Source organism: Eptesicus fuscus, chromosome 15 (genome assembly GCF_027574615.1).
Source record: "Eptesicus fuscus isolate TK198812 chromosome 15, DD_ASM_mEF_20220401, whole genome shotgun sequence".
In the NCBI taxonomy this organism is placed as follows: Eukaryota; Metazoa; Chordata; class Mammalia; order Chiroptera; family Vespertilionidae; genus Eptesicus; species Eptesicus fuscus.
The window spans coordinates 64,232,058-64,259,137 of record NC_072487.1 but is presented as its reverse complement, the minus strand read 5'-3'; the positions used below and the strand labels follow the sequence as shown (position 1 = coordinate 64,259,137).

Below are 27,080 nucleotides of genomic sequence, written 5' to 3'. Positions count from 1 at the left end.
GACCTATGGTTCTGGCTGTCTCGTTCAGAATCTCAACCATTCCAAGAAGATAAAGGTATAAAAGCTTAAAATGTGCAATAATAAACCCAGCCTTTTTTCTTTTTCTATACAGTAAGGCAAGAAATGCAGCCTATAATGCAAAATGTTTACAAAAAGAGAAAAGCAGGTTTGCACATTGTTGATTGCACAAGAACAGTTAAGAAAATTTGCAGGTAAGCCACAGTGCAAAGATGAACAAAGATGAGCTAGTGTTAATCCTCTCACGCTAGGAGCTCTTTACAGCATAATGTCCCCAAATTGCCAGCACCAATGGGTGGAGCCAGTATTACTTGTGAACTGCAGTTGTGTCTATTTCCTTGTGTGAAATGGAAGGGAGTAACATGGTCACATATAGGTCTTACTGTACAAACTGGTATTTTATACTGTTCCAATGCCAGTAATCAATTTATTTTCTTCATTAAAAGAATATACACAGGATGTATTGTTAGTTCAGTTCCTTCAAAATTTATACATATTTACTTTCTGCTAAAGAGAAAAGGATAAAATGATGTAAAAAAAAAAAATAAAGCTATTAAGCACAAAAGAGAAGCTGATAAATGGATATTTTCCCTGTACAAGGCTAAGACAGAAGCAAACCTCTTCCAGAAAAATGCCACCCACACAACAGGGAATTTATCTGACAAAAACAAAACAAAAGCAGTTATAGAACCCCTTCTCTATCACCAGAAGCCATTTCACAGCAATAAACTTCTTGGTTACAACAGACATACTTTAACAGTTAAAAGATGGGAAGAAAGGCTTAAGATATCAAATTAAACCATACAGTGAGACAAAGCCCTGCCAAAAAGAGGGAGGGGTAAAAATCATGAAGTCCAGCATCAGTGCTCAGTTTAAATCATGTATTGGTGACATACCTAACATGAGGACAATCAAGGGGGGAAAAAAAGTCTAGATTTACCATGCAGGAGAGATTACTTGCTTTTGATAACCTGATTACACCTAGTTGTTTAGCAGTTTAGTATTGTGTTAAACTGTTTTTAAACAGAGTTGTTTTTTTTCTTTTGTTTTTTTAATTAAACCCAGTAAGATGTACAGAAGACAACGAGGCAGTAAAAAGTACTGCTTCCAACAGACAGAGGTGAAAGGTCAAATGAGAGCCACAGCAAAGAGGTCACTAGCAGCCACAGCCTTCTCTCTGGGGTTGGGGTTCACTGGTTAGCCGGCCTCCCTGCGGAGCTGAGGGTTTGTGCTGTACACCAGACTCGGCAGCATTCAGATCCAGGCTTCCATCCTGAATGTTCTGATAGATTTTCTTGGCAGCCTCGAGGAAAGCATCTTCTACGTTCTCTCCCCTAAGAGGCAATTGACAACTTTATTCGAGAACCACAGTTTTCTACAAAAGATAAGACATTATACACTGACCTTTTGCTAAACTTTAGTCAACTGCCATGATGTCTTCAACTTAGCCACTGTCATCTTATAAGAGATTACCAGAAGACTGAGCTAAGAGAACAACATGGGGAAATATTTTCTGTGGAAAGCATATAAACACAGTACTGAGCTGTTTCTACAAACCCTATTTGATAACTCTATGTGTTCTAATCATTAAAATGCTAACATACTAATATATAACAGTTAAAATAGGCCATTTCTGTAATAATAGAGTATTCCACTAGAAATGAAATCTCCAAACATACACAAATGATTCCTGGATCTGAAGAGTCTGATTAGCCAAGCATGAACTGTACTGTTTTTATCATGTGATGGTGGCATAGTCATGCTTAGCCATATTCACACTTCAGTTCTCTTAGGACTAACAGTACAGATGAATAAAAAAGGAGCTAACTTCTTACCAATGCAAGGAATTTTTGGCTTAAATAAATATAATGAGAGTTCCAGGGTTCAATAATGGACATGGGAGAAAAGAAAATGTTAATTATGCTTCTAATTTTTCTTAGACATTGAGTATTTCCTTAACTCATGCTTTTTATCATGATCAGAAGTATTAAATAGGTTGACCAAGCTTGAGTCCATAATGCCAAACTCAACCTCAGTTGTGAAAGTCAAACACTTGAAATGTTTACACAATTTCATTTATTAACATTGCTTACCAGTGGGCAATCAAGGTATAATCTTTTAGGTAAAGTAACAAAAAATATTATTTTGAAATGTCAAATAGGAAGCAAAGTATTGCTTACTGTTCTCCTCTAGCCATAAGCATTAGGTATTTATGTATCATACATTTTATGTACAGGTGACCCGTGAACAACGTGGGAGGGTTAGGGCACCGACCTTCCTTGAAATAAAAAATCTGCTCTGAACATGCAAATTCCCAATGATGGAGTTGTCCCTTGAATTACGTGGGTTTCAACTGTGCCAGCCAACTGAACTACACAGGTCTATTTAAAAAATCCTCATATGGCCCTAGCTGGTTTGGCTCAGTGGATGTCTAAAGGGTCCTAGGTTCCATTCCAGTCAAGAGCACATGCCCGGGTGGGTTGTGGGCTCGATTCCCAATAGGGGGCGTGCAGGGGGCAGCCAATCAATGATTCTCTCTCATCATTGATGTTTTTATCTATCTATCCCTCTCCCTTCCTCTCTGAAATAAAAATATATTTAAAAAAAAAAATCCTCATATGGCCCAGCAGATGTGGCTCAGTGGTTGAGTGTTGACCCATGAACCACGAGGTCAACCAGTTCTGGTCAGGGCACGTACCTAGGTTGCAGGTTTGATCCCCCGTAGGGGTGTACAGGAGGTCGCTGATTCATGATGTTTCTCTCTCATCTATGTTTCTATCTCTCCCTCTCCCTTTCCCCAATCTCTAAAAATCAATAAAAACATACTGTTTTTTAAATCCTCATGATTGGAATCATGCAGTTCACATCCATGTTGTTTATGGGTCAACTGTATATATACATTATACATTTTTTTATATCTATGTTCTATTTTGAGAAATTGGAATGTAAATGAAAATGATCTAATTTTAGCCATACTTACGTTTTTGCACTTGCTTCAAGAAACAATAAGCCTAAAAGTAAATTTCAGACTGATTAGGACATTTCAAATGACCTCAAAAGGACATTTTCTTTAGCAACATCTAAATAAAAGTTAAAGCTTCCCATCAGCTTTCAATATTTTATGAAAGAATATGAATGTGAAATAAAGGGAATAATAGTACTCCTCCCCCCAACACATGAATTCTCAAACACATTTTGCAATTTCCTCACCCTTGAAATTTGAATAGTTTGCATTAAAAATAAATAATTTGCAGGAGCAAAATCCTTAGGAATTCTCCCAACTCTCCCAAAAAGCCATTAAAAGTCTTAAAAGAAACCCACCATTTTCTTCAGCAAACTGTTTGGCTTCTTCATAAGTAACATCTCTCTGTGCCTCCAGATCTGCTTTATTTCCTATGAGAATTATTACCTAATGTGTGACCAAAAGAAAAACATCTTAAAATAAAACCACCAACTTAAATCAACCATAAAAATTCTGAAATCCAAAAATCTTGACAAAAAAATGTGGGCCTAAAAAGAAAACCAAGTACTAGCAATTATCCACCAGACAGGACTGTAGAATCATGAAGCCATTAGTATTAAGACGGATTCTCAGCAATCTTCTAGGCCAGGGGTTCACAAACTTTCTGTAATAGGCAGAGAGGATATATTCTAGGTTTCTGAGCCCCGTGTTATGATTTCTTTATATAGGCTTTTTTTTTTTTTTTTACAATTGTTTAAAAATGTGAAAAACACTCTTAGCTTAAAAGCCATTCAAACACAAAATAGCCCAAGAGGCACACCTGGTCTAGGCCAAAGATTATGATTTATCTATGGAAGATAACTAAGTGTCCATGGACAAGCTCCAGGGGATCTGTGAAAGCACAGAATGAAACAAAATGCTGTAAACAAGGACAGTTCCTCAAGAGGAAGTTCGTGGCTTTCATCAGATTTTCAAGTTTCTGGGACCCTCAAAAAGTTTACAAACTACTAATTCAACTCCTTCAGGCTACTGGTCAAGAAATTAAGGCTCAAATAAGGCAGAGACTTGTCAAAGGTCAGTTAATGAGTTAGTGGTAGGAGGACATTAGAACCCAGGTATAACACTCAAACTATGAACTTCAGACAAATACTGTCCTACCACTCCCCCCACATTATCCCTAGGCAGGACTAAGTTTGTAGCAACTGATAACAAATGTCTGTGTAGAAACACATATGCAGTGAATTCAAATCCAAGGCAAAATATCATACAACTATATCCACTTTGGAATCATTTTTATACAAGTGGAAGGCCAAAGTTAAAGGCAGCTCTGAAAAGTTCTAAGAATAAGTGTGCAGCCTTGGGAAATAGGTTGTGTGTGTTGTTGTTTTTTGGAGGGAGGGGGGACGACAGATTTATGAGTAGACTGTTTCTGCCTATATGTTATTTGATACCAACTAACAAACCCTCTCTCCCCCTTCCAAACAGATGTGCTAATCCAGATATGGATACTTTAGAAATGGATGGTTTCAACTAAAAGAGATTTCCACAACCATTAACTTCTTTTCATGTGAAAATACAACCCTCCCACTTCCAAAAACTGGTGTCTAATAAACTTTTAATCTGAATGTAATTGAGAATAGTTAAGTAGTTTAACAACCTACTTCAGTCAACCTATAGGTTTGTTTATACACTTAGTTTAAGGTGATGATGGATATGAAAGTTCTAGGCACAGTCCCCGTCATAATTGGCAAACCATGTTAACGGACTCTCAATATAATTAAATTGCTGTTCCCTAATAAAAGCCAGTGTTACCACTGATTACATATTTATTGAACCAGGCTTCTACTAGGTGCTGGGGTACAAAGCTAAGTGAGACATAGGCCTTGTTCTGGAGAAGTTCAGAGTCACATTTTTGCCTTTCCTCACTTGGCCCTGAAATACCCTCAGCAGCATCTACTAAAACCCCTGAAATCCCAGCTCAAACGCCCTACCACCTCTCTAAAGCTGATTTCTCCAGATGCCACTGCTCATCCTGGGCTCCCATCAGCACACCAGTCACTCTATTCTAACTCATATTTTATTCTGCTTTTCAGCAGTTATTTGTATTCCCATAGGTAGTCTTCCTGTTAGACTATAACATTTTGTGGGCCAAGGATCCAAATTTATCTTTAGTTTATTCTACAGAGTCTAGTATGGTGACTTGGCTCCTAAAAATTTCAGTAGCTTCTCAGTCTAAGAAGCTAACTTTTTTTTTTGCCCTAGCCGGTTTGGCTCAGTGGATAGAGCGTCGGCCTGCGGACTGAGGGGTCCCAGGTTCGATTCTGGTCAAGGGCATGTACGTTGGTTGAGGGCACATCCCCAGTAGGGGGCGTGCAGGAGGCAGCTGATCGATGTTTCTCTCTCATCGATGTTTCTAACTCTCTATCCCTTTCCCTTCCTCTCTGTAAAAAATCAATAAAATATATTTTTTTAAAAAGAAGCTAATTTTTTAAAGCATGCAGAACTCTTTACTTTTAATTGAAATGTACTGAGATAATTGTAGATTCACATGTAGTTGTAAGAAATAATGCAGAGAGATCTACACTTTGCCCAGGTTCCTCCAATGGTAACATTTTATGAAACTAATGCAGATCCCTTTTAAAGTGGTAGTTTCAGATTTCATAGTCTCCACTTGACATGAGATCACCATCTATTCATAACTTTTTTTCAACCACAAACATGAATGAAAAACAAATATAAAATGTGAGACCTGGGATAATTAATACTGGAAAAAAAATAGTACGTATTCTTCAATTAATTTAAGAATAAAATAAAGATTCTCATTCTTGGGGGGTGGGATGGGAATGGGGGGATGAGGACAAATATGTGATACCTTAATCAATAAAGAAATTAAAAAAAAAAAGACACACACACACACACACACACACACACACACACAAAAAGAAAAGATTCTCATTCTTAGTACCCAAATACAAAAATCCCACTAGCAAATGGCTTTCCTTTTGGGGTTAGCTTAGATCTTAGATATCATTTAACTTACAGTATTTGGATTGGTGAGATTCCTTGCATCTGTCAACCAGCTGCTTAAGTGGTTATACGTACTTCTTCTGCAAAATGTAAAGTTTACATTTATGACTGCCACATATAATTGCCATTTCAGCAGGAAAAAAAGAAACTTCAATAAGTATTTAAAATATAGACTTTAATCAACAGATCCTAAAAAAGTATTTTTGCTTTGACTAGATTGTAAACCTAAAGAACAACAGTTAGAGAACGCAAAGACATACAATACACTGGTATAAAATTCACCATTCTAGGGAAGGGATTAGATGTACAAATTGCCAGCTGTAAAAACAGTCAAGAGGATATAAAGTACAGAATGTGGAATATATATTTTAATAACTGTATGGTGTCAGATGGGTACTAGATATATTGAGGTGATCACCTTTTAAATTATAGAAAGGTCTAATCACTATGTTGTACACCTGAAACTAATATTGTTATGTCAACTGTATTTGAAATATATAAAAATTGTTCAAAATTATAATCCACCTTTTCTTAAAGAATAAGCTAATTATAGCAGCATAAAAACTGGCTTTAAAGCCTTGGCTGGAGTGTTCAGTGGTTAGAGCGTCAGAGCTGACCAAATGGTCTTGGGTTTGATTCCTGGTCAAGGGCACATGCCTGGGTTGCAGATTGGATCTCAGGCCCCAGGAGGCAACCAATCGATGTCTCTCTCACATCTATGTTTGTTTCTCTCTCTCTCTTCCTCCCTCCTTCTCTCTGTCCCTCCCTTTCACTATCTCTAAAAACCAACTGGAAAATATATCCTTGGGTGAGGATTAACAAAAAATAAAAACTGGCTTTAAAAAAAAACATTTATACTGATTTTGATGAATGCATGTGACTAGAAATTCAAGTCCCCAGATACCAGAATGTGAGTTTATCCTAACTTTGTACTCTTATTCATCAGAGCTAAATCATTTTGGGATTCAAAATGCCCTATTTCTCCACTTTCTACAAGAAAGAGTTTAAAAACTCATAGGCTCATTTGCACTAGCCAAGAAAGTCCTGAAATAGCAAGCAAACGCAAATAATTTATAATATTATAAAGGGTATAATATTAATCAGACATTACCAAAGGGGTCAAAAGAATAAAAATTTTAAATGTTAAAAATGTTTTTCTTTATTTATACAGATTCACAGAACATTAATCCATCTTATTCATTTAACAGGTGAGGAAACAGAAGCCCACATGATTTAAATGATTTCAGAGCCAGGCCTAGGACCTTTATACACACTGGATCCTAAAAGTGTTTCAAGTTTAGCCCTGTGAATAGTATATTCCATAATATCCAGTTGCCAGCGCTCATTTGAAATTCAATATTCAAAACATTTAATTCTTTCCTAGTGGAACTGAAAGGAACTCCTTACTCAGACTCTTTTTTTTACTGTGCTATCTCATATACACAAATTACCATTTAAATGTACAAAAAAGCCAAATAAATAATAATAATTTTTCCCAGTGTTTTAAAAATTGTAAATAAACAGTAGTCAAATATTTTTTAAAAGCACAAGTTTTATCACTGCTCAATATTTGTAGTACCAGCATACCTTGCTTTTACACAAAAAATTTATCTTACTTTGTGCATAAAACCTTAACACAGTTCCAAAACATTTATACTGATTTTGATGAATATTAAATTGTCAACGCTGGCAAAACAGTGAATTACAAACTGGCACCACTTTAGTAAACAGAAAAATCTACACATCCTTTGTAAGTGGTATCAAGATTATGAAAACCATATTATTTACATGTACCATATAACTTCTGCTCATTGATCTGGTAATTGTTTTATTAATTTAAAATTCACAATTATAATTTCAAATCTATAAATACAGAACCATCCAAATATTCATTACATGGTGGTATTAGAGCTAAAAAAAAAATGTGTGAAAATATCCCTAACTTTGTCATGTATGTTAGATATATCAAACAACTGATAGAACCATACAAACTACCATGATAAGCTATGCTATCAATTTAGGAATGTATCCTGTAACAATTAGAGTTAATGCCAAGAATAAAAGTATTATTAAAGCAGGAACTTCTAAGTTTGCAAAATGTCAAGGATTAATAGAAAAAAATTGGGGTGGGGGAAGGGGAGGAAACACTGTCATGGTTGCAACATCAATGTCACTGTGAAGTATCACTGAGTCAAGAAAATACCTATCTAAAGCCTAAAGTACTTTTTACCAGTAAACAGTTTTATTGGGATATAATGAACATACTATAAAGCTCAACCTTTTAAGGTCTACAATATAGTGGTCTTAAGAATATTCACAAAGCGTGCAATGATCACTACTTTCTAATTCTAGAACATTTTCATCATGAAAAAAAGAAACCCCATACCCATTAGCACTCACTCCCCATCCTCTAGCAATCTTCTTTGTCTCTACACATTGGCCTAGTGTGGGTATTTCATATAAATGGAATCATACATGTGGCCTTTGTTTCTGGCTTCTTTCACTTAGCAAAATGTTTTCTAGGTTCAGCCACTGAATAGCATGTATAAATGTTTCTTTCCTTCTAATGGTTGAATTTTATTCCACTGTATGCATATACCAAACCTATTCATCCATACATTCATTAGTTGATGGACATGTGGGTTGTTTCTAGCAGAAGTACTTTTGATAACTTAAACAGACACACATACCAAAAGCATTTACTATGCTTAAAAGGTATGTTTAAAAGCAAAGTATATATGCATCAAATCATCACACTGTATACCTTATACAATGTTATATGTCAATTATATCTCTATAAGCTAGGGGGAAAAGACACATACACCAAAAAGACAAACTACTACTCTATACATTGATATATTGTAAGCACATATAGCAATATTTAAATTTTATCAATTCATGGAGTTTTTAATTATGTGAAGTCTTTGGGAATGCATCTCTCATAAAAAGATGTCTTGTACAGATGGCCAAGTTTTTAAATAGTCTTCTCACAAAACTATTTACTGATCTCTGTCTGGCTATATAGAACCATTAAGGTTATTTCACTCTGTTTTAACCCTGAAATCATCCAAGCCTAGAAAACAGCATAAAGCATTTCCCAAAAGAAAATATGCTTGAAAGTCTAATTATCACTTGGTCCCACTCACTCGTTCCTACCCCACCACCCCAAAGTCAGAGTCACAATGCTTTAGACTGACACTTTGCATTAATGTGAAAGATGATTCAGTTCATTTTCTAACTTGCAGTAGACAGAGTTTAATAAAAGTGACACAATTTTCCATGTTTTCTAAAGTCAAACATCCACCGTCCAATTTTGTTACTTTGTATAAAGTGCTTTGACTTTCCAGAAATAGTTAAGTTGAAATAAATTTAATCTCACTGCCTCAAGTACTATAAACCACTTCAGTCCATTTTAGGACAAAAAATAATTAAATGCTCAAACTTCAGATGCAAGTGTAAGAACTTTTTATAATCTACCATGTTGGATTAGCAAAACTACTTAATTTCTTGCTTGGCCTTATTTTGAAGAAGTGTAAACTTTTACAGTAGACACTAATTCCTCAAGACTTGCTTGCTTTTTACTGAAGTGAAAAGAACAAAGTTTGGTATAAAATATTATTTCACCTCAAATAATTCAACTGATGCTGCTTTTCAGAATAGTATTCTTCTGTCAGCTCCACCAGCATCTCCTAAAGTTTTTCTTCAGTCATACCCACTTTCAGCAAAGGAAATCAACACATTATGTCAAGTCTTAAACAGCAATTTAGAGAAGAAACCATAAAACCCAAATAACCACACTTATTATAGTCACACAATTATAAACTAAGAAATGTTCAAATCAATAAAAAAGAAACCATACTGCCTAAAGTAGATTTTTTTTCTAGTATGAAGGTTGAAAAGTTAATTTCTTACCTAGTGATATCATACACCATAAGCGCTCCTGCAGCTCCTCTGTAGTAGCTTCGTGTAACAGCCCTAAACCTCTCCTGTCCTGCTGTATCCCATATCTGCAGTTTGATTTTTTGGCCACTAACTTCAATTATTCTTGTACCAAATTCAACACCAATTGTGTGAGGACAATCGGCCATAACTGTTAGGGAGGAAAAGAAATATAGTATAACATCCCAACTTCAAGAAAGTTTCAAATTTCTTGGCTGCTTCAACACAAATTAATATCAGTGGGGAGGAAAAAATCCACTGTATAATCAAATGACTTAGTAATGCTTATAGGCTATAAACAGACGAAAGCTTGTACATAAATAATAAATAAATAAGCAAAAACCCAGAAGAAGTCATTGACATGGACTAGGACAGGGGTCAGGAAACTTCTGTAAAGGACTAGTTCATAAATATTTTAAATTTAAAAATGAAGACTGTAATAAGCTTTTCAAAATACCAATGTTATATTTATCCCTCTGACAATCCTTACATATAACAAATCAATCAATGGTCTTAGAACTCAAGATTTATTAGTCAACCAAATTTTTATCCTGGAAAATATACTAATACCTCAAAGAAAATCACCACGCTTAATATATATTTATAGTTCTATACTGGCAAGTTATATATGTCTAATCCAATAGAACAAATTTATTAGTCCTTTCCTTATAATAAGGCCGCTGGAAACCTAAACCTACTATTCTCTGGTACAAGCACACACAGACCAATAGACACTTCATAAAATACTGTATTATGAAGAAAAAAAAGCCACAGAAATTATTTCAACTATATGGAAACAATTTCAACTATATTAGCCTATTAGTTACATAAAATAAAATGGCCCCTCCCATATCACCCAAGTCAGAGTTGTACTTTGAATCTTAATCAAGTCATGAATGCAGACAAGATTCCATTTTAAGTATTTCCAATCTATTGTTATATAGTTAACAAATGATACATGCAGCAAAATTCCCCTAATAAGGTAATTTCTATAATGAAAGTCTGAGAATATAAAGATTTAAATTTGACATTACAGTATACATTTTTAAAAATTAAGTTTTACCATAAAAACATCTCAAGTGAATCAAATTATATATGACATATAAAAATTAACACTGTATATGTGGGCATATTTCATTTTATCTGCACCTATTTAAAAATAGAATCATTCCCTAAAGACAAAAGTGCATATGTTCAAATGCATAGAGTACACTAAAAATGACACATTAAAAGGTAGAAAAGTGACAAGAAATAATTTACTAATGTTTTACCTTACATTTTAAACTTACATTTTTTTTCTGTAAATTGATGAAGCAAGCAAGATTTTCCTACTCCCATGTCCCCTGTTTAAAAAAAAAGTTTCAAGTGGCAATTACATTTCTCAATTTTACACTCATAATTATATACAATGTCTGCTATACAATATCATAAATTTCCCTAATTTATAATGAGTTTAAAAATCCTACAGGTCAGTTTTCACTGAGATGTACAAATTCACTATTCCCAACTTTCAGCAGTAATAGAGTCTGGTTATAAATTATGGTACTAGCCACCAGCTGGGAAGTGTGAGTTTTTAAAATTTTGTTGTTGTTGTTAATTCTCACCAGATAATATTTTTTTCCATTGATTTTGAGAGAGGGAGGGTGGAAAGGAGGGACAAGGATGTGAGAGAGACACATGGATTGATTGCTTCCTGGGGCCTGGAATCCAACCTGAAACCCAGGTACATGCCCTTGACCAGGAATCGAACCCAAGTTCCTTGGGTCAGCAGGCCAATACTCTAACCACTGAGAAATATCGGTCAGGACAGAAAGTGCCTTTTTTTTTTTTTTAATAAATCTTATTGATTTTTTACAGAGAGGAAGGGAGAGAGACAGAGGGATAGAGAGTTAGAAACATCGATGAGGGAGAAACATAGATCAGCTGCCTCCTGCACACCCCCTACTGGGGATGTGCCCGCACCTAAGGTACATACATGCCCTTGACCGGAATCGAACCTGTGACCCTTCAGTCCACAGGCTCTATCCACTGAGCCAAACCAGTTAGGGCAGAAAGTGTTTTCCTAACAGAGAAATTGTTCTAATTGTGTTTTTCACTTTGAGCTGTTTCAAAGTTTTATATTGTTCTTTCTCTTAACCACGCATAAAAACAAAAGATTCCTAGGAGTGACAAATAGGGCAGCAGCATATAACAAGCAGAAATGAGTTTTCGAAACCTGATTCACTAGATCCTATCTTATCTCAAATTTTGTTGTTTTTTTGTTTTGTTTTTTTGTAAAATTCCACAAAAGAAAAGAATATGCACTACATAGAAACCATAATAGAACAAGTGTCACCTCTGTACTACAGCAATTTAACCTTTGGTGAAGGAAGCATTCCACTATAGTCACTTAAGATCAACATTAAACCAAACTGTTCTCATTTGTAGAATTAACTGAAAAGTATATGTACTTTCAACTGTGCTCTTACAACTATATTTGGATAAACAGCATTGTCTTTCAATTTGAGTAAAATCATCTTGAAACTTAAGGGAAAACCATCAATATTATATTTTACTAGAGGCCTGGTGCACGAAATTTGTGCATTGGGGAGGGGGGTTCTCTCAGCCCAGCCTGCACCCTCTCCAATCTGGACCCCTCGGGGATCAGGCTTAAACCGGCAGTTGGACATCCCTCTCACAATCCGGGACTGCTGGCTCCTAACCACTCGCCTGCCTGCCTGCCTGATTGCCCCTAACCACTCTGCCTGCCAGCCTTATAGCCCCCTAACCGCTCCCCTGCCAGCCTAATTGATGCCTAACTGCTCCCCTGACGGCATGATCGTCCCCAACTGCCCTCCCCTGCTGGCCCAATCGCCCCCAACTGCCTTCCCCTGTGAGGCTGAGGGGACTGGGGGACTCCGGCTGGATGAGGCAGGACTGAGGGGACTGGGGGACTCCGGCTGGATGAAGCAGGGCTGAGGAGACTGGGCGCTGCCATCTTGTGAGGGTGTGGCAGTCAATTAGTATATTCCCTCTTTATTGGCTGTGGGCGCCACCATCTTGTGAGGGTGTGATGGTCAATTAGCATATTCCCTCTCTATTACATAGGATGTGTATTACACAATTGTTCTGAATCAATGTTTGGAATCCAAAAATTGGGTTCTGAGGGCTTTTATGATATTTTTGGAATGTATCCTCACTCCTAGGAAATTAATTTATTTTCCAGTATTAACCTTTTGCACTCGGATGTCGAGTGTGACTCGACACGGTTAGCATCAGTAGCAGCTCTTTTTATACTCTTTGAATGTATCAATAATTTGAAATATAAAAATATTCAAATAAATAAGTTTGTATGAAAAGAAACTCGTTTTTTATTCTACTGCCGCGCTTTGTAAAATCTGGGGTATTTAAAAAATTAAATCCCGAGTAGAATAAAGGAATCGAGAAAAAAGCAAGCAGTGCAAAGGGTTAACAAGCTTTCAGGTATCCCCCAAGAACAATCAAGATCACTTCAACCAAGATACACTGTTCTACAAAAGTATCCAGAGCCACAAAGCAAAGAGTCCATTGTTAATGCAACTATAAATCTCAAAAGAGTTTTAATTTTGCACTGAGAAAGTCATCCACTTCTTCTGGAGTGGTATGTTAAGAATTAGTATATAAATATTTTATATGTTAACATTCTTTGGAGAACAAGAGTGTAAGTTAAATAAACTTACCAATAATAATATATTTAAAGATGTAAGAGTAGTTGTATGGTGCAGTTGCCATGGTGGCACTAAAAACAAAGAAAATGTTGTTACTTCAGTAGAAAAGTATACATAAGTTATTCAAGCTGATAACTGCTATCCTTTAAAGGTACATAAAATAAAGCACACTAATTATAAACAAAATGTTGGTCACAGTAATTTGGAGTAAAACTGCATTTCCCAAATTGATCAAATGCATAAATTTTCATGAATGAACACTGCTTTAACATTTTCATGTATTATCCATGAAAATATAAGAAACCATTGTATCAAAACAATTCCAATACTTCACATTAGAAAATATTTAATAACAAATGTTATTCTGGAAAATGTTCAACAAGGAAATATTTATAAATCTGAATTAACTATCATTATAAATAGTCCTCTTCTCTTTAAGACCCATCCCTATTACTGGTCAAGTGACTTACTGATGGCCTACTTATTCAGAACTCACTGATTTTTAAAACAGAATCTTTTATTTTAAGTAACCACTAACTTATAAACACAATGTAACTTTTTTATTCCACTATAAATTAATGGTTAGCATAGTATCCAAAGAAAAAGCAATCATTATTTCCAAACCAAATTAATGTCAGATTTATATAGAACCATATGAAACTGTTCTTGTAGATTTTTTTAAAAAGGCAATCATTGGCAATTTCATATGGTTCAAACCCATGTAGGATTTAAAGATTAACAATATATCAAATGTCTGCTATTTTAGGAGCTGAGAGAAATAATGGCATAAAATATTACTTGTTGTAAAATTTGGAAGTTTATGTGTCAGAATATATTTCAAAAGATCACAGCCCATTCCATAACTTCAGACAGGCTTACCCTATAGAATTATAATTTCACTCCGCCTTTTAATAAGTTAAAAAACTACTCCAATTTATTCAAATGAACGCCTTGAATGTGTCAGATACTGTCAGGTGCTAGAGAAGAGGTGAATTCTAATACTATTAATAACTTCCAATAAAATTATTCTCAAACCAGTTTTCAGTTTAAGCAAAGATAAAATTCTTTATATATATGAAGGTTTAACCTTCATTTTAAAAAAATTGAATTCCAGTAATTTTTTAAATCTGGTTCTTACTGTTTTGGCCAACTGTCCATTACACAAGCTATACAGTTGGCATGACTGAATAACTGAAACATGTATTTCAAATAAAATTTCTATATAACCTATAGGAAAAGTATATATGTAAAATAAGTGAATTATTATCAGGGAAGGGAAAGTTATAAATTACTGGACAATCATTTCACACAATATAGTCTCCTCTCTTAGTTATATGAATTACATTCAACAGAAGTGGAGGCCCTGCTACTCATTCCAGCTTGACTTGTTTTAACACATTTATAATCAGTCTTTGACATCACAGAAAACTCCCTTAACCAGTTCTTTCAGGAAAGGGGTTTTTTCTAGTTAGATTAACTCTAATTCTGATCATCACCCTAATACCCTTTTTTCAGACACTAGGGACTCAAAATTTTTAAAAATGAACTTGGTCCTGAGGCAAAAATTGGTCTGAATTATTCACTAGATCTCTGAACCATATCCCAAACACAAAGAAAAAAATAACCTCTCTCAATAAAAATGGTATTTAAAGATTATAATGTAAAAAAAAAAATAATAATAATAATAATAAAGATTATAACGTCTCAGCTTGCACTCCTTCCAGACGCTTTTCTTCTAATTAATTTGTAACTCTTCTTTCCCCATTCAAACTTGGGGGAAATAATAATTTAGTAACCTTTAGCTTACTGTTTCTCTCATGTTCTTCCCCTTCTGATTTTCCTGTTTCTTTTCTCCGTTCTTATTGAAAGTTGTAGCTGTACATACTTTGCTTCCTTCCATTTTATATTAAAACTATCACCTCTAACAATATCAATTTCTACTTGAAATGCTCTAAAAGCTAATCATGAAATTACAACCCAATTCTAGTCATACTAATTTGCACACCAGCTAATTATCACACAAGTATTCATTAATCAAACATCTACTAAGATGACTAATTTGGAAAATGTTTTTTTTAAATTACCAAGCATTAATTGCTATCAACTATTTCCAAATAAAAAATGATTATTTCATATCTAATACCTTTGCTGTCTCTACTTCACCACACAATTTTCTAGTTCAAGTTTCTTAAAAATTGAAATAAAAACCATGAAAGCAGAGTTAAAGAAAAATGACTCAAATTTACTCATTTCAGTAGGTAAGGAAAACAAAATATCTAGCACTGTAGCTACTAATGCATCAGGTTCTCCCTTTCTTACTCTAAGGTAAGATACTAACTAGGTTTAAATATACATCTATAGTTTATTGATAGCATTCACTCAAAATTATGTATTTGCAGTAGAACTATATTCAAGTGGCCTCTTATTTTTATTTACTTTTCTTTTATTAAATTTATTGGGGTGACATTGGTTAATAAGATCACATAGGTTTCAAGTGTACATTTTTATGATACATGATCTGTATGTTGCATATTAACTATTTAACAGTGCTTAAAGCAAGGATTTCCCAACCTCATTTCTTGAACATGAAACTAACCACTGTTAAAATTGATGAGAAACATATTTGTAACTAGCAACCAGCTTTGGAAGGGGGGGGGGGAGGAATGTTTTTTCCTATTAAGGGGTGCCTTTGCTTCACTTATTCAAAAGTAAAAAAAAAAAAAAAAAAAAGCATTAGAATGTTAATCTAGTTCAAATGCTCTGAAAACATGAGTCCAACTTCTCAGTACTATAATCTCCACTAATTAAAAAAACCTTGGTAATATTCTATAACTTGTGCACAACCACTAGTATGATTAAAATGCACTTTCAGGTTTTACAAAAAGCATTTGAATAAAATCCAAATCATATAGATCACGTTTAATGTCTTTTGATTTCTTTAGGGAAAAAAGAGCACTACATTCAGACAACAGGTATCATTAAATATATGAACAACTTGCAAACTAATAACAAACCAACTGTTACAGTTACCACTTTTTGGGCATTTAATATATTCCAGGGAATGTGCTAAATACTTCACATGCAATGTCATTTAAGTCTTACTACCATCCTTATAAAATAGTGACCATTATCCTCATTTTGCAGATGAGGAAAGACCAAACAGGCAAGTAACATGCCCATGTCACACAGCTAATTGGTCAAGTCTCTATTAAACTTAGACTGTTTTGACTTTTGTGTTTAACCACAACACCATCATCCCTCCACAATTATGAGATATACCTGTTGAGTACATCTATGAACCCCTATAGTGGTACACTGGGACACAAATCTTTCTCATCCACTCACTGGGTTCTAATTTAATATTCTGAATAAGCAGTATTAAATGATTACATTCAGAGGATGCACTGTAATCAGGATTTATAGGTATGGATAAATGATAATACTAGCAATAATAATTCATATTATATTTACTTTAAAAAGTTTCTGAATGGAAATAACATTTGTTGAGAGTAAACCATATGATGATTTGCATTTTCCTTATATTGATTATCTTACATAATTCTTAGTTAATTCTCACAACTCTGCAAAATCATTATCATGTCTATTAAAACTGAATAAACAGAAGTTTGAAGAAATTCACATTTGGCCAGTGTTAAAAAGTTAGGTAGAGCTGGAACTTGATTTCAGACCTAATTCCAAAGAACTTGATTTTCTTTAAGGTAGCTTATTAAAGGCACATAAATATGTAGACTGATAAAAGAAAAGCAAAAACTCAAAATTAGAGAAAGATGGAGGATAATTATACCAAGAAATTAAGGTAATAGTTTTACTATCAGTGCATGTAAAATTTAGCTCAAAACTTCCTGGCTATCAAGAGAAATGTTTACTAAATGCATAATTAAACACTAATAATAGTTGTGTGGCCTGTTTTAAATATTAACTATGCTTCATATTGCTTTAACAGGATTTTGTAACCTCATCTCTTTAACGTGAAACAGACCACTGTTAAGGTGAGAAGTACATTTTTTTAAATGGAGTTTGCTACTGCATAAAATGCTTCAACATGTTTTTCACTTAAAAGAAATTATGGATGTTTTCCCAGGCCAATACATATAGATCTAAATGGTTATTAAATGGACATTAAACATAATCATAATTGTGACAAAAATAAAATTGCATGGTTTTCATATACTGGATGAGACATCTTTTCAAATAAAATTATACAGACATATAAACGACCAGTTTTGAAATGTGCAGGTAGAGATGTGAAGGTAGGCACTTTCATACGCTTTGCTTGTGGAAGTCTGAACTGCCACAACATTTTTGGGAAGTAATCGGTATATATTTTTAAATCTTAAAAAAAAAAAAGACCCTCAAAAAAATCCAAATCACTCTTTGGCCAAGAAACCCACTTAAAATTAGTCTACAGAAATAAAAGTTTCAGTCCACAAGGTTACAGGTTTAAATGCATTTAATGCAGCATTTTTACAGCAAAAAACAAAACAAAACAAAAAAATAACAAAACAAAAAACACACATCTAGAAACAATCTAAACTATCAACAGGGAAATGACTAAATAAAGTACATCTACACTATGAAACAATACACATCTAGTTTAAAAACCATTTAGAAATATATGTATTAACCTGGAAATAATAGCCATGACTTTAAGTGGATTAAAAAAATAAAAAGCCTGGTGCAATAACATAGCGCATTTTAAACAAACATACACCCTTCAAATCCTATATACACATAATATGGAAGAATACACATCAAATTGTAAAAAATGAACACACAGGCTGAGAATAGAAAAAGGGAAGAGAGAAATTAACTTTCTTTATCCATCTCTGCACTGACAGTATAATGAGCATGTACTATTTTAAAATATTCAAGGTAGAAAAAAAAATAAAGGGCTGTTAAATATTTTTAAGCATTTTATATGAAATTCTGATATAAAACAAGTTAAAAAATAAACCAAAAAAGAACTCCCTTTCATAATATTTCCAACAGTACTTCCACATTTACCAATAATATGGGGAACATAGAAAGTCAATCATATGATCAGTCTAAAAAAATAAACAAAAAACACCCCAATGATCAATGACATTTCCAGTTTTTTTTTTTATGGTTTGGCTCCTTATTGTGTTAATTTATGCACTGTCTGACTAATCCTTTCACAACTGTCATATAGGTATTTTATTCTACTCCTTAGAATATATGATGTTATTGTGTAATTTTTACATAACTGACTCAAGACAACACACGAGAAAAGCAACCCACTAAACATTTCAGGTTATTTAAATTCTAATCCTCACTGTAGAGACTTTTTGTGTGTGTGTGTGCAAGGTACCTTATTAAAATCACCAGAGAGGCTGCTTTTGTGATTCCAATATAAAAATCTTTGTTGAGCATCTACTAAGCACAAAGCCTTATGTTAGATATGACAATATAGTAATGCTTAAAAAACAAAAAAAACAACAACATTGTCCCTGCCTTCATGGAACTCAATAACAGAAGCATTTGGATTTACTTATAGGCCCAGTAAAGTGAATTACTACTTGATTTGTCAGTCAAGTGAACACAAAACTTCAGGAGTCACTCTAATACTCTAATCTAATCAAAATGAGTGGTCAATTTCCTTTCCTCAACCATAAAACAATCTCTGAAATTCACCTAAAAAAAAACCAAAACAACAAAGAAAAAACCACAAAACCTCACTTTTGACAAGCTAACACACTTTTATACAAATCAATAATATGAATAAGAAAAAACTTGAATTTCCTTCATGTGTCAATAGAAAGCTTGTTTCAGGTAACTGAGGGTATGCTATGAATAGGAAATAAAGTTCTCCAATACTGCACCTCAGTTCACAGAAGTCCTTAGGAGAAAAACAAAAACCCTGCCCTTACTACTACAGTTAAGAGGATTAGTAATAATGAAAATTTTACTGGTGAAATATGATGTCTAAGATTTGTTTGAAAATAACTTGGTGGAGAGGGTACAGGTGAAACAAAATTGCTGATCATTGATGACATTGGCTGATAGGTATATGAAGGTTTAACATACTACTCTATAGTGTACATGTTTAAAATAGTCTAGAATAAAAGTATTTAAAAAGTAATGTAGATCATCTTTGATACCTCTACTTGTACATTGCTGTCTCCAGCCATAATGGGCATTTAATCACAAACAAATGTTTCAAGCCTTTTTAAAAAATGAAGCTTCTCTCAATAGCCCTTATTTCAACATATTCTATTTGCTTTAACCAAAGGTTTCCTCCAAGTACAATATCTTACTACAATTATGGAAAGATATTTAATACTGATAAAAATCAGTTGTAAAAGCACCCCAAATTCTGTTGCATGGTTGACACACACAACCATAAAGTTTAACATAAAATATAAAGAGCAAAAACTTTTTAAAATGTAGTTTTAATTCCGATAAATTTTTTAGATTTTTAGAATCTAAAGTTTTACGTCTTTTAAATAACTGCCATTTACTGAGTGCCTAATATATGCCAGCTACTTTAAAAGTAATCTCTAATCCTAAAAACTCATTTTACAGATAAGGAAACTAGCTCAGAGAAGTGATGCATCCGTGATCATATACTACTAAGTGGAAAGCTAAGCTTAAGGCCCAGGTTAAAATCTACAGCTAGCTCTCCAAAGTCATGCTCCTCTCATTTTAGTCAACAAATATTAAACACTCAGTACAAGCCTGGCAATGGGACACTAACTGTATGCCAAGCAACGAGCTAAGGGTTTTTAATCACATTTAATCCTCACAAAAACTCAAAAATATAGGTACTATTATCCCCTGTATGGATAAGGACACTGAGTCTGCGAGGTTAAGTAACTTGCTTATGGTCACTAACTAGGAAGTCAAAGTACATTACACATGACATGCATCAAGGCATGACCAGTAACAGTGCCTAAGCAGAAATCTTGAGGAAATTTTTTGGAAAGCCTTAGGGGAAGGGGGAGTGGGAACTGAATTAGTGCAAGGTTAAGTTTGTCCTTAATAACCACATCTAAATAAAAGGAAGTTATGATAGTGTTGAAATGAGCAATAAATTGCAAGAGTTAGAATCTGGGCTCCGACACCCGCTGTGGGGCCACCAAGAAAGCATTTGCTCTCTGGAGAACCCCATTTTTACTTCAAATGGAAATCTTGCCCTCTCTCCCCCCTGGAATTGTGAGAATAAGGACTGGCAGTGTCAGTGGCTGACACGACAAGACTTTGGGTTATAAAGGAGCAATCCACTGTCATCCAATGCTACCTTAAAAATGGTCAGGTCTGTAACCCTGGCCTAACTTGAGGGTAGTAAGCTCCAGCCCCAGGGTAAGGAGAGGCCAGTTTGCACATCATCATTAACCAGCCACAGCACAACTTCAAGCCTCAGTTTCCTCACTTGTAAAATAAAGATAACTCGACTTATCACCAACAGCTACGTGAAGTGTGAAGACACCCAAATCTGTGCCTGACACACAGTCAAGTGCAAACGATCCAAACAACGCCTGTTCCTTCTTTTCAATCCTAAAAATGCCAAAACTTTTGGTGGTCTTCGTCATTTCTGGATCCCATCTGGGCTCGGGGCCTTATAGGATGTCATGGGCCTTATAGGGACTCGCTCAAATCAGAACCTCCCAAGCACAGACCCACAGACCCTCTTCTCCAGCCCGAGTCCGGACAGTCCACCCACATCGACAAGGACACCGGCGATAGTCCAAGATGCCGGCGTGCTGCCTTTTGTACTCAGGGCCAGACGCGGCCTATGGGACGGGGACTGCCACGTCTGGGGCTCGTGGGCTGCAAGGCGCGGCTCACGCGGATAAACACCGCGGGGGTGGTCCTCAGCCGCCGGGAACGGCAGCAAGGGGAGAAGGGCCTGCGGAGAGGCCAGTCTGCCCAGTGCGGCCGAGGAGGCGGGGAAGGCGAGGCCGAACACACCCTTCCCCACACGCCTCTCCACTGGGCGGGGAGGACCAGAGGCTTCGGCGGGCGCAGTGCAGGGACACATTCGCCCCCGCATGGGAGTCCCGGCAGGCAGGGCCCCACGGCGCCCACCGCGACCCCGGGTTCGCTGCCGCCTGACAGGGCCTGTCCTGCGGCCCCGCCCGCCCGCGGCTCCGGCTCGCCGTCGTCCCCACTCTTGGCCTCCGCCGAACCAGGCGAAGAGGCCTCGGCCGGACGGACACTGCGGAAGGCCTGGGTTACCTGGGGGGTTGCTGGTGGCTGGGCAGCTTTCCGGGCGGGAGGGGGGGCGTCAGGGCGAGGAAGAAGAGTGCGGGCGCAGCCGAAAAGGGGCGGGGGCGGTCGGCCCAGGCCCCGGCAGGTAGCGGGTTGGACGAGGAGGTGCAGACGCGCTAGCGGCAGTAGCGGTGGCAGCAGCGACTGCTCCTGGGGATCCCTCAGGATCTTCCTCGGGCAGGTCCAAGATGGCGGCGCTCCCTGCACAGGGTTTCCTGTCACCCTCGCAATGGGCCGGACCACAAAAGAAGGGGGAGAGGGATGCGCGCGCAGCTGGCGGAGCCCGGAAGAGAGTGGCCAGGCCCAGCCTGATAAGCCACGCCCCTTCCTCAGTCCTCCCATCCTGATTTGTCACGCTGCCGCGAACGCCCGCCCACTGACACTCACGCTTGAGGGGGCGGGAAAGCACTTATGCGCAAGCGCAGTTTACTGAGCAGGTCTGTGTAGAAGTTGAGTGAGGTACGTCTGGGGCTAACAGGCTTGGGTTGTCATTTTGAGGACTTTTGACTATTTTTAATGCCAGCAACTACCACTTACTGGACACTAAGCGCACAGTTACTGTATTCATTCATTCAACATGTATTTATTGAACGCTGTACATGAGGTCCCTGGCCAGCAATCCCAGGAGGTACATATCCCCATTTTATCGATGACGAAACTGAGGCTCGGATTGATCAAGTCACTTGCCCAAGATCATGCAGCTAGGAAGTGGCACTTTCCGCCCTATGTTTCTCTTCTGTCTCTTTTAACCTTTGGGAGTGCCTTTGACAGGAGAAGAGAAATTGTGACCACATTTTTCTCAATTTGTTCATCACCTCCCATATTTCAATTTGGTCTGCTATTATCACATTCCCAGAAAGTGTAGCACAACCTAGTACAAGGCCGCATTGTGACTTTTGTAGACCCTGAGCACTTTTGCCTTGTGCTTGTGGATCTATATATATAATTAATATTTTACAACTGCATTGGTATAGAGATTAATCAGCAGGCGTCCTCAAACTACGGCCTGCGGGCCACATGCGGGTGTTTTTGCCGTTTTGTTTTTTTACTTCAAAATAAGATATGTGCAGTGTGCATAGAAATTTGTTCATAGTTTTTTTTAAACTATAGTCCGGCTCTCCAACGGTCTGAGGGACAGTGAACTGGCCCCCTGTTTAAAAAGTTTGAGGACTGCCCTAGCCAGTTTGGCTCAGTGGATAGAGCCTCGGCCTGGGGACTGAAGGGTCCCGGGTTCAATTCCGGTCAAGGGCATGTACCTTGGTTGCAGGCACATCCCCAGTTTCTCTCTCATCCATGTTTCTAACTCTCTATCCCTCTCTCTTTCTCTCTGTAAAAAATCAATAAAATATATTTTTAAAAAAAAGAAAAAAAGAAACACCAGCCTAGACCTTTAAAAAATAAAAAATAAAAATAAATAAAAAGTTTGAGGACCTCTGGATTAATGTATGAATGTTATTTAGCAAAACATTTTCTTTGACCTTAAAGTTTATTTTTCTTTCTGACTTTAAAAGAACTTAAAACATTATTGTGGGCCCCTAAAAGTATTATGAGCCTTGGGCACTCTGCCTAACAGATAAGACCACTCTACCTCAGTTCCCCAAAATGGAGTTCAAGCTCCCTCTTGGCATTCAAATCTTTCATAAGCTGGTTCTGTCATGGATAAGTGAGATTTCATTGGAAAAGTGTATGGCAATTTACAGATCTTATTTTCAGAAGGACCTGGGTGCAAATCCTTGTTCTGCAATTTACTAATGATATGATGCCATTGGGCGTATCATTTGATTTCTCAGATCCTCAGTCTCTTCTGCAAAATAAGGGTGATGATACCTATCTCACAAGGGCCCTTGTAAAATTAAATGAGATAATATATGCAAAATGTTTGGCATACAAAAATTTAATATATGGGAATGGTTATTACAAGATAATCTAATATAAAGTAATATTGATATCCCTTCCAGCCATAGAGGTCTATTGCTGTGTTCTTTAGTTCTAATAAATCTTTTGTGGTCACAGTTGAACATCTCTGAAATCAGGAAATTTGCCTGTGCCAAATAAAAGAGAAGCTGTGAACCAATTGTCCTTACTTGTGCAGCCATGGACTTAGGCCTGACTGGGAAGTTTCTGTATATCCAGTTGTCACCTGAATTGAAACCTTAATGCATAGCTAATGCTTATGGAATTTAAGTGCCAGGTGACTTATTATGTTCCAGGAAATGTCCTAAGAATCATGCATGGTTCCTTATTTAATCCCTACAACAACCCCATGAAATTGGTGTTATATTCACTTATTTTATGAATGAGAAAACTGAATGTCATACAGGTCTAAAGTCATATAGGAAAAATTGGTAGTGCTGGGACTTGAACTCAAGCATATGTCACTTCAGAGCTCTTATTCCTAAACACCACTCCATACTTTGTTCCTTATATGCACTTGTAGCAGTTTAAATGTAGATTCCTAATGGCTGCTTAAGTCTATGTCAAAGACATTACAATTTATGCAGCATTAAAGATAAACCCTTGTGAATGCAGAGTACCTGTCACATGCTAAGCAATGCAATTAAAGTAGAAACTGTCAATTCTTGTGATAAGTCACAGAATTTTCAAAGTCAGGAGAGACTGTGTGACTCATTGCATCATAAAGAAGGACTATCCATTGGATGCCAAACATCTGTCAGGATTTCTAGTTAACTTTTTTTTTTTTTATATAGAGAGGAAGGGAGAGGGATAGAGAGTTAAAAACATCAATGAGAGAGAAACATCGATCAGCTGCCTCCTGCACACCTCCTACTGGGGATGTGCCCGCAACCAAGGTACATGCCCTTGACCGGAATCGAACCTGGAACCCTTCAGTCCGCAGGCCAATGCTCTATCCACTGAGCCAAACCGGTCAGGGCTCTAGTTAACTTTTTTTAAATGCTGTTCATATGAAGAGATGTATACACAAAATAGTCACTGCAGCACTGTTTATAATAGGAAAATCCTAGAGACAAACTATTACTAGAAAGCTGTTATAATAAATTTTAGTACACACGTATTGTGGAATATATGCAGTGCAGCAAGTAAAAGAAATGAGGTACATGTATATGTCTTGATATGAACAATATCTAAGAAATGCTTCAAGTAAAAAATACAAGATGCAGAAAACTCCATAGTATGCCAACTTTAGTTAAACTAAAAGGAAGGGGAAATAGACATGTGTTTGTGTGACTAAACATTGAGAGGGATTTTTCCTGTTGTCTTGAAACTGCTGCTGAGGCCCAAATCTGATTTAAAAAAAGTCCATAGGAGCCCTGTTCTGAATTCAAAGAATTGCCAGTGGTTGGAACCAGCTCTATTACATCAGGGTATTCGAAGAGCCATTATTGTTCTACCAGCCCTTCTACCAACCCCTCCTCCCTACCTATTCCCCATTTCCACCTCTCTCCCCACAGGCAAACCATCACCACTACATGGAAAGAAAGAATGGGAGATGGGAGGGAAGTCAGCTTTTAGGGAAAATAAGTGTTCTGTAAAGACCCATCCTTTCCTCTTCTTTCATGAGAATCACTAGTGAACATTGGGCTTGCCTGCAGAAGAAGAGACTGGCAACCCCCCTCCATTCCACTCCAACCCCCCCATATATGTTTGTGCAGCAGGCTCTCTGATCTGCTCTGCCCCATTGTTTCCTAAGGAAAACACAAATGGAGAGAGACCACATGGCAGGGGCTCTGGATGGCATGGTGGGTGGCTCTAGTTGGAGAGGGTCTAAAGCTGCCCCCACCATGTTCACATATACCTTGATTTCCCAGTCCTAGATTGAACAGCAAAGACCTGTTCCAGCTGGAAGTCAGCTGGAAGATGCAGCAAATATATGAGGAGTCATCCATTCTTAGGGGAGATTCACGAGATCACTCCAGGTACTGATACTCTGCCATATCCACTGCTCTTGTTTCATTTCTACTTGTTGATACTTTATGAGTTCTTTTGTTATTCTATTCTTTATCTTTTTCCAGAGCTTAAACATTTAAGTCATTTTCAGATCTCTCTATTGTGTTTATTTAAGCCAAATTAATTCATCTCCTTATTAGTTTTATAGGCTTAATTATTTTGTTAATCTTCCACATATATTTTAGAATTTTGGTTCAGAGGCATTTGTTGGATTGTTTTTCTCTATCTGTTTTTCTCTATCTCTCTCTACACTTACCCCTTTTTGTATAGTGGTTTTGGACTTGCCACCAATCCAGAGCCAGATATTAAAATATCGGTGTCCCAATTTTTACAGTAAAATAAAAGATACAGTTTGTACTCTGAAATTTATTACTATGTGCATGTGCTATCTAATTTTTAAAAACAAAAATATTTTTAGGTGTAGTTGATTGACTTTGATACATAATTCAATTAAGTAGAAGGAAATACTTTAAAAAATACTGGTTTAATAAAAAAGAAAAGGTCATTGCTATACTTCAAAATTTAGCAGGCTGACCAGGAAGTCAAAATCAAATTCATGGGAGTCTTTAGTCTCTGGATATGAAAAAGGACAAGATTCAAATCCTTTAGAAGAGATGTATAAATGTAAGGATACCTACATGCTATATTCCGTTATAGAAGAAACTTTGTGACCATTAAAATAGCCACTCTCGCCTGGCTGGCATGGCTCAGTGATTGTCAACCTATGAACCAGGAGGTCATAGTTCAATTTCCGGTCAGGGCACATGCCCGGGTTGTGGGCTCCATCCCCAGTGTGGGGGTTGCAGGAGTTAGCTGATCAATGATTCTCTCTCATCATTGATGTTTCTATCTCTCTCCCTCTCCCTTCCTCTCTGAAATCAATAAAAACATTTTTTTTTTTAAATAGCTCCTTCCCACAGCCATGTACCTTATACTGACCTCCACCTTTCCCATTATAATCCTCTGGAGTCAAACTTATGGGGATGTGACCTTCTAAAGTTGACCCATAACAACAACAAAAATCACATAAGGTGAAAAGTGTTCTTAAACATTTCTCAGAAGAGCTTGGCTCTGGAGACTGATTTATTGTCTCCTAGTTTTCCTTCGGTGTTTAATCTGATAGCCCTCTCTTGGCTGACTACCAGAAGAAGTGGGTGGTTTAGATTTAAAGGCCATGTTACATGAAAAAATATGCATCTTTGAACTTTGGAACCATACTCAGTATGGCTAATGACCATGTCATGAAATCCACATGAAAACTAAGATCCACT

At 36.6% G+C, this 27,080-nt stretch overlaps 1 protein-coding gene across 1 annotated transcript; it reads right to left on the bottom strand.

The window, feature by feature from the left end:
- Window positions 1-551: 551 nt before the first annotated feature.
- Window positions 552-22,116, bottom strand: RAB14 (RAB14, member RAS oncogene family). Its single transcript, XM_008152131.3, has 8 exons — window positions 21,850-22,116; window positions 13,645-13,703; window positions 11,236-11,289; window positions 9,920-10,097; window positions 6,021-6,087; window positions 3,340-3,427; window positions 2,999-3,029; window positions 552-1,352 (listed from the first exon to the last, which is right to left on the bottom strand). Exons 2-8 carry the CDS (start codon window positions 13,694-13,696, stop codon window positions 1,175-1,177), a joined length of 648 nt encoding a protein of 215 aa, XP_008150353.1. The 5' UTR covers window positions 13,697-13,703; window positions 21,850-22,116; the 3' UTR covers window positions 552-1,174.
- Window positions 22,117-27,080: the final 4,964 nt, after the last annotated feature.

Excerpts from the sequence above, each read along its gene's own strand:
- RAB14 (XM_008152131.3), bottom strand. The coding sequence starts at position 13,696 with ATGGCAACTGCACCATACAACTACTCTTACATCTTTAAATATATTATT. Across the intron at positions 6,088-9,919 it reads ATGGTGTATGATATCACTAG|AAGAAGTACGTATAACCACT; the intron begins GTAAGAAATTAA and ends TACATTTTGCAG. Across the intron at positions 3,428-6,020 it reads ATCTCACCAATCCAAATACT|GTAATAATTCTCATAGGAAA; the intron begins GTAAGTTAAATG and ends GTCACACATTAG.